A 12,612-nucleotide genomic window follows, 5' to 3' on the forward strand; every position below is an offset into this window, starting at 1 on the left:
AACATATTAAAAACACATTAACAGAGACCATAAAAACAGTAGTCAGATTAAAAGACAGAATAAAAAGAGCACAAAAGAGCAAGTCACAGAGGAATCAGGCCTGTAAAAAACTAAAAGATGTATAAAAAATGTTAAGAAGGCCAAAAAATCAGAAGGCTTGTATAAACAGCAGTGTCTTCAGGCCTCGCCAAAAACTCTCAAGAGAGGGAGCCATTCTCAAGTCAAGGGGAAGGGAGTTCCATAATGTTGGTGCCACTACTGAGAAGGCCCTATTTCTTGCAGCCGCCCCCCGGACTTCCTTGGGTGGCGGCACTTGCAAAAAGGCCTTCTCTGATGACCTGAGAGGGTGAGCCGGATTGTACGGGAGTAGGCAGTCTCTAAGATATCCTGGCCCAGAGCAGTATAGGGCTTTAAAGGTCAAAACCAGCACCTTGAATTGGGCCCAGAAACGAACGGGCAGCCAATGTAGCCCCCGGAGAAGCGGACTGACAGAGTCAAACTGCCTAGCTCCAGTGACCACACGGGCTGCCGCATTCTGCACTAATTGCAGTTTCTGAACTGTCTTCAGGGGCAGCCCCACATAGAGTGCGTTACAGTAATCTAACCTCAGTGTCACCGTGACATGGATCACCGTGGCCAGGTCTGCACGATCCAGGTACGGCTGCAGCTGGCGCACCAGCCGAAGCTGAGTGAAGGCCCCCCTAGCCACAGCCACCACCTGGGAATCCAGGAGCAGCTGCGAGTCCAGGAGGACCCCCAAGCTGCGAACCTGCTCCTTCAGAGGGAGTGCAACCCCATTCAGAGCAAGCCGATAATCCAGCACCTGCATCGAGGATTTCCGAACCAGGAGAGCCTCTGTCTTATCCGGATTTAATTTCAGCTTGTTAGCCCCCATCCAGATCCTCACTGCTTCCAGTCAGCACTCCAGGCCCTCAACCGCCATCTTGGAGTCTGGAGGAAAGGAGAGATAGAGCTGGGTGTCATCAGCATATTGATGGCACCTCACTCCAAACCCCCGGATGACCTCTCCCAGCGGTTTCATGTAGATATTAAATAGCATGGGGGACAGAATTGAACCCTGTGGCACCCCGCACCTCATAGGCCAGGGTGTCAAAAAGGCCTCCCCCAGCACCACCATCTGGGACCGACCCTCCAAGTAGGAGCGGAACCACCGCAAAACAGTGCCTCCAACTCCCAACTCGGCCAATCAGCCCAGAAGGATACCATGGTTGATGGTATCGAAAGCCACCGAGAGGTCTAGCAGGACCAACAGGGACGCACTCCCCCTGTCCAGTCCCCGGCATAGGTCATCCACCAAGGTGACCAAGGCAGTTTCCGTTCCGAAACCTGGCCTGAAATCAGATTGAAAAGGATCCAGATAATCCGCTGGCCGCTGGGTTAGACTGGCCATCAGTGCCTGTACAGCGTCTGCTCTAAGCAATCAGCTAACCAATCAGTAGCTGAGTACCTGCATAGCATTCACGCAGTTTTCCCCTGCTTCTGACCCTGACACCTCACAGTGCGGAAATGGAATCCAACCTTCTGTCGCATCTGGTCCACTATGTCAGCTGATTTTAAGGCAAAATAATTGTGTTGCTAATCTGGGAATCTTATCACCAACTTATAACGTTTACAGCATCATTGGGGTTCAAAACCTATTTAACAGTTAAAGGAGTAGAATACTTACCTGGAAATCTTTCGTTGGGCTTAATGCTGCATGAAAATAGAAAGCAGGGCAACATCCAGAAGAAAAGCACTCTCCTTTCCTTACCTGGTCCAGGTCACCTTCACTTCCTTTTCTTCTCTCTGACATATTTTGATGGGGTAGGATGTAGAGCTCAGCAGAGGTGGGCAAACCAGGAAATACTGCCACCAGAACTTGTTCATCAGGAATGCCCGTCACCTAAAGAAGAGGACCAGCCACAGGATTAGTAGCAACCATTATAGCATTTAGTTCATTTTCTAGTGTGAGTTCCAGTTTTGAAGAAGAGCAGACAGTCCCATCAAGAATTGGGCCTCTATAGATTTAAGAAAATAAAAGCTCTGCTAGATCAGGCCAAGAATCCCTCTAGTCCAGTTTCCTTTATCTCACAATGGCCCACATGATGCCTCAGGGTGCACTCAACACAACAAAATACTTGCAATCTGTTGCCACTCCCTTGCATCTGGCTTGAGATAGGCTGCCTCTAAAACCAGGAGGTTGCACAGTTATCATGACTAGTTAACCTGAAATGGACATTTCCTCCATAAATCTGTCCAATTGTCTTAAAAGACAACTTTAAGGCATCTAGGCCAGATGCCATCACAATATCCTGGGGCAAAGGGTTCCACAGATTAATTATACACTGGGTAAGGAAATATTATATATTTATAAGGTCTACTTATATTTATTCTCCTCAAGTGAAAACCAGTGCATATTGGAGAAAAAAACAACAACCCAATTTCACATATGCACTGACGGGAACGGCGCTGTTGGTTATGAACTAGGGAAGCAGTGGCCAGAGAAAGAGATATGCCTTTCTCTCCTGCTTGCGGGCTTCACAAAGGCAGCTGGTAGGCCACTGTGGGAAAAGGATGCTTTTCTATGCTCTTCTATAAACCCTAGGAATGACTCAAGGTCGTAATATTCTGCTGCTGAAAAAGATTAATTTGTTTGGTATCTAAAATGTGGCTCTACTGACTTTCATTGTGTTTGGAAACTAGGTTCCATTTTGGTTGATTTGAGCTATGAAACCTATTCCAGTTATGATTAAATCACAATACTGTACAACTGTTTTCTCTGCTAGGTAATATAACACTTTTCTTAGATCCAAACTACACCCTGTAGTTCCATCTGTCTTTTACACTGTTCAGCAGCCATGTGAGGTCAAGGTAGAAGGTATTTAACCCTTTACCTCCATGCCATTTGCTCTTTAAAATTTGCACTCCTGAAGTGGCTAGTTAACTTTTAAAGCGCCATTTACTACAGAGACACTTCACCTGTTAGGCTGCTTTGTTGATCTGATTTTTAAGTGAGAAAATGGAGCTGTAGAGATTAAATGCCTTCTTTGTGGGTGCCATGGCCCCAATCTGAACTGCAGTGCCACACAGAGATAAAAGAAAGACCTGAATTACAGAGTTGTTCAGTAAATAACATGGATTATTTGGGTCTAATTCTCAAATTTTTCTTTCCCTTGTTATACTGGAGCAGTATTTGAATAAGATGACCAACTAGATGAGTTTACACAAAGTTACTTATTCCAAAACATCAAAAATATGAATGTATGATACTACTTTATAGCACAATAGTAAGGCTACCAGATCCTTCTAGGTTGGTACACTGACTGGTAGCATCTGTCCAGGGTCTCAGGCAGTCATTCCCTTCACTGCATTGTCCTTTTATGGCTGGAGATGCTGGAGACTGAATGTGGGGCCTTCTGCATTCAAAGCGTGTGTTCTACTACTCAGCTATGGGACTGTCCTTGCTAATGCCCCACTTCATCTCTGTTCATAAATTGGTTGCTACACAGTATTTTATTTTAATAGCAAAATTAAAACCCATATCAGAATACGATAGTGGCGGTGCTAGGGTTTGCGTCATCCAGTGCAGGAGGCCAGCGTGTCACCCGCAATGATGGACCTCCTCGCATGCAGTGGACGGGGCAACACCCCAGGCAGTGAGCATGGTGATGCACCATTGTCCCACCCCTGCTGGTATTTTGGCTATAATGTTTGATAGAATAGAGATATTTCAACGTGGTTTGTTTCATTGCATTCTGCATGAAATTACACATCAAATGGTATATAACATGTTGGTATTATTCAAAAAGACCAAGATTTTAAAAATTTTGGCCAGTGGTTGTGTCACACCCCCCCCCGGTGCGGCCTGTACCCCCACACCTCCTAGTGACACCACTGATTCAGAATAATTAGAATATAATCAGAATAATTGCTAGGCATGCAATTTATTGTCTCTGTCAAAGCACTCAAACTTCTTTGCAACAAAAATGTTATATATCTAGTTATCGAACTACATGGCTCAGCACATACAACTATTAATAACATCCCATGTCAAAAAGGAGGGGTGCAATGAAGCTGGATCTGAATATTTGCATTCAGGAAAGGTCAAAAGATATTTCAACAATATGTTCCCTGCAGCATTGATCTCAGAATTCTGAAAATCAAGCTCCATTATTTTTATATGCTAGAATACATCTGATCAAAGGGAACAGAGTTATCATTAAATCACACCAAGCAAGTTTTTGCTCAGTGGGGATAACAAGTGGGTAGAACTGCAAATTTTCAGTGTTCACAGAGTGAGAAAATGCAGCATGTCAAGCAAATCCCAAAAGGCAACATGAACATGAAATTGCAGTCTGCAATTTTAAAAAAAGCAACAATTCATGACAAAAATTGAGATACACATATGATATATCTGAATGATATATCTAACAATAATTTCTTAATATTTCTGTTAAACAGTAAGGTGCCATGTACTGTATAAGTAGTCCTGTATAAGTACTAAAACAAGTAATCTATTACTGGTCATGTAGACAAAACATCTTGCTCTGCATATTTGTCCCATCCCCTTAATACTAGGGCAGTGTTTCTCAAACTGTGGGTCAGGACCCAAGCCCATTATAGGTGGGTCACCATTCATTTCAATATTTTATTTTTAATATATTAGATTTGATGCTACCATGAAATGTGACTGCATCTGGGGAAATGTGACAGTTCTGTGTTTTTAACAAGCTACTATGTATAGCTACTATAGCTAACAAGTTACTATCATTTTACCAATGATAGGAAAAGGGACTTACTTCTAGGTAAGTGTGGGTAGGATTGCAGCCGAGAAGTGTTAAAAATTTTTCTGCTTGATGATGTCACTTGAAGTCATGACATCACTTCCAGTGGGTCTTATTCTATTCTAAAAAGTGGGACTCGGTGCTAAAAGTTTGAGAATAATAATAATACATGTATTTATATACCGCCTTTCTTGGTCGTCAGATTTCTCCTCAGACTTTATTCAAGGCGGTTTACATGGGCAAGCTTTTCTAAATCCGCGTAGGGATTTTTACAATCAAAGAAAGGTTCTTTCAAGAACCACAACATTTCAGATGGATCTTTTTGATCTGGTATCACATTCTGGCCTCCGATTTCCTCCCACGCAAGCTGACAGGCAACTCCTTCATCTCTCACATGGAGGGCAGCCAAGACGCTTCTTTGCTCACACCAAACACTGTACTAGAGAAACACTGTACTAGGGAGTAGCAGAGCAGGGTTGTCCCAAATTCTGTTCTTGCAAAGATCTCTGGCCTTTCCTCTTTCTTAGCCTAGTCTGAAAACAAATCTGTACCATGTTCCAAGAGAAAGAGAAACTTTGCTATGATCCACACATTCAGTGTTGTCAGTTGCTGCCTCACAACAGTGGTGCATATCTGAAGACCATGATTACATAAGAACATAAGAACAGCCCTGCTGGATCAGGCCATTTCAACAGGCCCATTTTTCTTGGGATTGTCTTCTATTGTCATGAGCGGTGCATCACTAGGGGTTGCAGGGGTTGTGGGCCACACAGTGGGGGGGACGGAAACGCACTAGTGACCAAAACTGCTAAAACTGCAGTATACCATTCACTGTGTGATATACTATTCAATGCGTAATTTACAGTGGAATGCAATGAAAAAAACCACATTGAAATATCTGTGTTCTATAAAAGGTATAGCCAAAAAACAGCAGGGTGGGGCAATGGTACATCACCATGCCCACCACCCAAGTAATTTCCCCACCCACTACATGGGTGGAGGTCCATCATGGGGGTGATGCGCTGGCCTCCCACACCGGGTGCTGCAAACCCTAGTGACGTCACTGCTCATGAGTGGAGTCATCTCTCAAGATCTAAATCAGGGCTGCTTGAACTGCAGCCTGGGGCCAGATCTGGCGTCTGCACAGATCTGTCCACCTGGTGAGCGAACCTTTCGGTTCCATCCGGGTGCCATGCAAAGTCCCCCTTGATAAACAGGGACGCTCTGGGCAGTCGTGTCTGCCCAGACCTCCTGTTGCATGGCCTTCTGGGATGCTGGGCAGACAATGCAACTGCCCAGAGCATCCCAGTCCTCCAAACAAGGAGGACTTCGCACAGTGCCTGATCGGAACGCTCGGATGCAGTTCGGACAGGGACCGCATTCCAAGCGTGCAGCAGTAGCTAGTTTGAGCACCGCTGATGTAAATGAAATCTATTCTTACGAATATCTGAATTCATAATGAGAACACTATAGTCTATTTGTGAGTCTTTCCTGGAAGACAGTATAACTGACGTATGCTGAATCCAGCTCAGAATTTGTCATGAAGATGTGGTTGCAGAGCAGGGGTGTCAAACATAAGGCCTGCGTGCCAGATGCAGCCCCTGGAAGCTCTTTATCCTTTTCAGGCTTTCTCAGCACTACCATCAGTTGCTCTCAGCTGCTGAGCTGTGCTGAGGTGCCACTGCCGAAAGGGCAGCCCGCATGTTACTTGGGCTCTTTCGATCAAGATTTGCATATTTTCTTTTCTCATTTGCAGCTAATGAGTTCCTAAGTGAGAAAAAAGTGCTTGTTTCTGGTCATGACCTGTATAATGACATCGCTTCCTGTTCAATGACATCACTTCCAGCCCTTAGCAGGCATAATGAATGCCATTCGCTGCATGAAACAAATTTAACACCTTTGTTGTAGAACTTCCTTTCTTTAGAAGCCTCCCAAATTCTGAGACTCAGACTCTTCCAGAAGTGGCATCAGACCTTTCTATTTGGATAAACTTTTAACAGTTAGGGTTAACGGAGAATGAGATACTTGTACTTTTTATACGCTGTTTAGCTTAATTTTCATTTGAGCATTTTGTGGCATATTTTTATGTTGTATAACCTACTCTGAGTGTCAAGCACTGGGAGAACTTGAAGTCCAATCAATCAACAAGATCGGGTTCCATGTGGTTTTTCATCATAAAGCAATTTCAAAAAGCTAACATACTTGGCTTGCTTGAGTAGCCGATATGTAGCCAATTGAGCACCTCTCTTGAGTAGAAAATGTGGTTCACCAGACACAAAGACACATTCAATAGACATGCTGAATGAAAAACACCTGGATGCAAATCCTCTGGTCAATCAAATTACCAGCTTGTCTCCCCATTTCCCTTAGCTATAAAATGACAAGTGATGGTTTGCCATCCAGGACCGCTGGGAGGATGAGCGAGATAAAGATTATCAATGTTGTCCAACTTGTCTCCCATGCCTGAGGAGGCAAGCAGGTATCCCCTTCTCCTTTCTTTTTTGTTTTTATTCGAGCAGCAACATCCTTCTTCCTCTTCATGCTCTCCATGCAGAAGTGGAAGGCAGTCACCTTCCTACCTTCCTTAGATACATGGGATGCTGCCTTCCACTGAGTCAAACCGGACTGTAGTCCAAATGTTTTCTTCCACTGACCCATGGGCCTTCCTCTCTTCTGCAGGGAAATGCTGCAGGAAGAAGAAGAGCACAGGTGGCTGGTGCTAGGCCAGGCCAGCAGTGGAGTGGATGACAAGTGGGTGAAGAAGTGTGCAGGGGCACTCCTCCCAGCCTCCACCAAGCTGCCCTTTGAAGCAGCTGCTTTACCTGGCCTCATCCATGCATAGGACTTGAACACTGCAAACCACTGTGCATACTAACGAGAGTAAGATATTATGCTCCTTGCACCACAGAAGGTACTATTGAAAGGAACGCAGCTGAATTTTCTTGAAATGTTTTGCTGGATTCTGAAAAGTGTCATAAAATACTGATTCAATATTTGTGCAAAGACTCACTAATATTGAGGAATGACTCAATTTTGTGCAAAGACACCCCCTCCTGTGCTTGGCTTCAGTTGTTGCTGCTGCTAACTTGAAAGAAGTATCTTCTTTCTCTGAGTCGTCCTGCCACAAATTACTCAGCCTTTAAGAAATGATCCCCATTATTCAGTGGGCTGGCCAGGGGTGCTCACCTGCACCAGGGCTCTCTTGATGACTCTGCCGATGTCCTCTCTCCACTCAGGGATGTCAGGGTTGTGAAAGTCCAAATTAGGAGAGAATGATAATAACTGAGACTGGAAATACTCTGCCAAGAAAGAAAGCCAGAGTCAAAATCTGCCCTAAATCCTCCAAGGGTGCAAGCCTAACCAACTTTCCAGCACTGGCATAGCTGTGCCAGTGTGGCATGTGCTGCATCATGCAGCTGGGAGGCAGTCATGGAGGCCTCCTCAAGGTAAAGCCATGTTTGTTCCCTTACCTTGGAATTGCATTGCTCTTATGTCAGTGCTGGAAAGTTGGTTAGGATTGTGGCCCAAGTAATTTAGGGCGCAATCCTAACCAAATTTCCAGCACCGAGATAAGGGCAATGCAGCTCTGAGGTAATGGAATAAACATTGCCTTACTTTGAGGAGGCCTCCATGAGTGACATCCAACTGCAGGATGCAGCATATGCCCCACTGGCACAGCTATGCCAGTGCTGGAATGTTGGTTAGGATTGCGTCCTTAAACTGGTAATTTTAAGGTGTACCTGTTCATATGACATACCAAAAAATTCGATGTATAGACATAGACTGTAGAACCGAAGCAGATAGCTTCCAGAATGCAAAGTCTACACCAAAGAACACTAGCTGCTCTTCAAACTCATGGGAGAAAGCCTCCCAAAGCACTTTCCCCCTTTGAAACACAACTTTCAAAACTAATTTTCAAAATTAATTTTCAAGTACTGATAATATTGATATGATTTTTTTTCAGGGGTGGTCCTAAGGTGTCAGATACCAGGTCTAACATAACAAGAAACATACACTAAACTAAGAAATTTCTAGTGCACCTTAACTTTTCCAGCCCTTTGGATTACATTCTTATAAGCAGTTGGGTGGGGTAGAAGAATGTGTGATACCTGAACGCACAACATTCAGGAATATAAATAAAAATAAAAATCTTAATCATCCCTCCAACTAACTTAATTTGGTTTTGTGCTAGTCTGTAAAGACACTTAATCCAAGGCAGTCTGGGAAGAGACCAAGTGAAATAGTGGAAAAAAAGAAGTAATCTAACACAGTGCTTCTGAGAGATGAAGAGACAGTAGACTAGATTGTTTTTTATTAGGTATCTTTTATCCATCCTAAGGCATTTTATATAAGAAAATAAAATAAAGGAAGACAGAAAGCAAAGAACAAACAGGAGACCAGGTGAGTAGCACATGTCTATCTCTGTGGTATGAGGTTTGTAGCTTGCTGGGCAGCCTAACCTTAGAGCTTTCTGCACACACCAGCACTGTCCAGCAATCAAACGGTGCCAGAAAGGAAATGGGAGCCAGCATTCAGAAATTGGTTTGTTCTATTGTACTTGGCATGCATTGTGCTCCACTGAGCAAATTCTTACTGTAAGTAATCTGTTTTCCAAAAGCAGGAATTATCTGTTTGTTAGGTCCATGTGCAGCCATCAGTAGTTAATGCATAACAAATCAGATACCAATCGCGCTAATGACAGCCGAATGAGGGTATTGCAATTCATGAGGCACTAAGAAATTACTTCCTAATTAACTGGCTGCAGGGAAGCAAGTCTAATTTCAATGGCGTGCAAGTTTATAAATTAACAGAGATGGACCTCCACTCTGGCCCACTACAAAATCCCTCCCCTTCTGTTTAACTCCTATTTGGACTCTGTAGTATCTGTCTCAGCTCTCAAAGCTATTAGATAATGTGACACTGAAGTTCTGAAAGCAAAAATGCTGTGGCCTCCTCCTTCTATGTGGGCTTCCTCACTTGGGTGGCGTTTCCCCAGTCAAAGCAGGGAGGCAGGTGCCATTGCCAACAGCTAAGGACTGTGCCTGTTTTGCCTTCCATCTTCCCTACAACAGCAACACAACTCTCACATTTTCACATCTCCTGGCAGTTCCCCAATAACTATCTCATCCTAACTCATTATCCTACAGAATCATAAATTATATGCTATGTGACGTTTTTATTAACTGAGCATCCCAAATGAGACTAATTCATATTTCAGGAACTTTCAAAGGAAAACTACTGAAATTTGATTTGTAAATTTGAAAAGCTACAGGCTGATTCCACTCTGATACTATACGGCTTGGACACATAAAGAGGCCTTCTTTTCAAGGAAGGAAGATAAACAATGTAAATACTGTACAAGGTAACGAAACACTGCATTGAGTAACAGGCACACACAAGACAGTTTTGAAAGAGACTGTGTCTGCTTACCATGCACAGCAATCTCCTTGGTGTCCTGAATGAGAATGCTGCCAGCTGAGACCTGCACTGTGATGGTATTCAGTCCTTCGGTAATAAAAGTATAGGAGATGCTGCTGTCCAAGGTGATATATGGCTGTAAGAGACATATGAAATCTGTGTCAGTTCCTTGAAGCCATTTGTTGTCCATAGTAAGTAACAAGAACTACACATTTCTAGGACAGGAAATAGTTAAAATTTCAGAGAGTCACATACACGGATCAGGCAAGAACACAATAACTCTATTTGTAAATTTGAAAACAAAACAATGAGATCAGTTTATAAAAAAAAAAAACACAACTGCTTAATGTTCAGATCCTTCTCCTCCACCTTCCAAATAAAGCCATGACATGCCCAAACCTGAGACTAAGATTGCTTTTTGGAAATAATACAGTGATTGACCAGCAGCAAGAAGGGAATGTATCATGACTGCATGGTGATTGTCAGCTGCCTTTCTAGAAAGAGTCAAGTGTCTTGTAGCATCCTAAAGATGAATGAGTTTGGTTGACAACCTTCAGTCTCGAAAGACTATGGTATAAGCCTACAGCACCTGGTATTCCCAGGCGGTCTCCCATCCAAGTAGTAACAAGGCCTGACTCTGCTTAACTACAGTCCAGTTGTAGATCAGATGTGAGTTCATGAAAGCTTAAATAAATGTGATAGTCTTTAAGGTGTTACAAAACTCATCATTTCTGCTGCAATAGACTCACACAGGTGCAGTTCTGTGTTCCTTCAAGGTCAGGTTAGAGCAGGGGTGTCCAAAGTTTTTGGCAGGAGGGCCACATCAGCTCTCTGACACTGGCCTTTCTTTTGCTGCCACTACTGCATCACAGACGTGAAACAGCAAGCAGTGGAGGGAGCCCTCATCCCACAGCTCACGTGAGAGGTCAAACAGTCGCCCTCATGCTGAGAGCAGTTGCGTCCGGCCAGTGCGGGCTCCAGCAAGTCTCCGGAGGGCCAGAGGCTCATTGGAGAGTGGGGGCTCCCTGAGGGCCACACTGGGAGTCCTCAAGGGCTGCAAGTCGCCCCAGGGCCGGGGTTTGGGCACCCCTGGGTTAGAGCATGATTCTGAATACTCCATCAGGCTCTCTCTGTTAGTGGAAGGAATAAGGACACTTGTGATAAATTGAGGAAGAGGAGAACAATCTGTATATAGATATTTTTAGGAGTGAGAGTGCCTGCCCAGTTCCCTACTCCCATTTTTCACTTCCATCTGACCCTCTCACTAGAACATAAGAGAAGCCCTGCTGGATTAGGGCAAAGGCCCACCAAGTCTAGCATCCTGTTTTCCACACTAGCTCACCAGCCTCCACTGGGAGGATCACAAGCAGGAGAGAAAAAGCAAACTCCTCTCCCACCACAGCCCTCCTGCTGCTGGCATTCAGTGGCATACTGCAGAGGAAGGTAGGAGGTAGTGCATGGCCATCATGACAAGTAGCAAGTGACAGGCCTGTCCCTGAAGTTGTCCAATCTCCCTTTAAAGCCATCTAATATAGTGACCATCACATCTTAGAGAACACTGTACTTTAGTTGTCCTGATGCTGTTTTGGAGGAAGGGTGCAGAACCCAGGGCAGGGACACACTGATCCTGAGCTCCTGACATGACAGTGCCTCAACAACTAGGAGAGGCCAATATTTCCATACTGGCTTATTTCCTAAAAGTTTGCTTGATTATATACCATCAAATTAGTCTCTCAGTGCCAGGCTTTTTAGCTTTTGCTTGGTGCGAAGCTATTGTACACATCCCAGCTTCTCCTGCACGTCTTCCCCTGTGTCTCTAGGAGTCCTTTGAAATATCCACTTTTGAAATGAAGTATTTATACTCAAGTTTCACACAAACCCTTTGCAGGCAAAATAAACTTTGGGAACTACATTACTGCTTTCCAAGCTGAGAGAGGGAAAGAGACTGAGAGCGAGAGCAGAAGTCAATTTTGTTTTTTAAAATTGCCCTCCCCTTGCATGATGGATGTCTTATTATCATGGCCGATTTCACCTCCATGATGGAGTTTTAACATTTGGCTAGTTCCTTAGATTTAATTCAACCACTGAGGTCTGGAAACGGAACTCTAAATTAAATCAGGGAGTTTAAGGTTCATTTGTTCAAAACCTATTAAACAGCCAGACACATTTATTAAACTGGACCTGTGTTAATCCAAGCAAATTGGCCTTTAGGTGTATTGCTAAAGCAGTGGACCAGCACTTCACTACAATAGCTCTATTTAGAGGGGGAAAATATTAGAGCTTGTCTGGGATGCATATAAAATGCAGCCATATACTGCTGTGGGACCCTTAAAGCAGGAGGATGCAATGAAGCTATGAATCTACAAATGGCCTAAAATGCTATCATTGTCTGAAACTCTTTTCTAGTGGA

General features: G+C 44.0%; 1 protein-coding gene across 1 annotated transcript in view; it reads right to left on the reverse strand.

The window, feature by feature from the left end:
- Positions 1–12,612, reverse strand: part of LOC136645227 (VPS10 domain-containing receptor SorCS3-like) — a 554,262-nt gene that overhangs the window by 20,559 nt on the left and 521,091 nt on the right. The window contains exons 21-23 of the mRNA XM_066621465.1: positions 10,215–10,338; positions 7,971–8,083; positions 1,772–1,903 (exon numbers count right to left, since the gene is read on the reverse strand). Of these exons, the coding sequence (XP_066477562.1) occupies positions 1,772–1,903; positions 7,971–8,083; positions 10,215–10,338 (369 nt within the window). The remainder of the gene's footprint in view (positions 1–1,771; positions 1,904–7,970; positions 8,084–10,214; positions 10,339–12,612) is intronic.

This window comes from Tiliqua scincoides, chromosome 3, assembly GCF_035046505.1.
Source record: "Tiliqua scincoides isolate rTilSci1 chromosome 3, rTilSci1.hap2, whole genome shotgun sequence".
NCBI lineage: Eukaryota > Metazoa > Chordata > Lepidosauria > Squamata > Scincidae > Tiliqua > Tiliqua scincoides.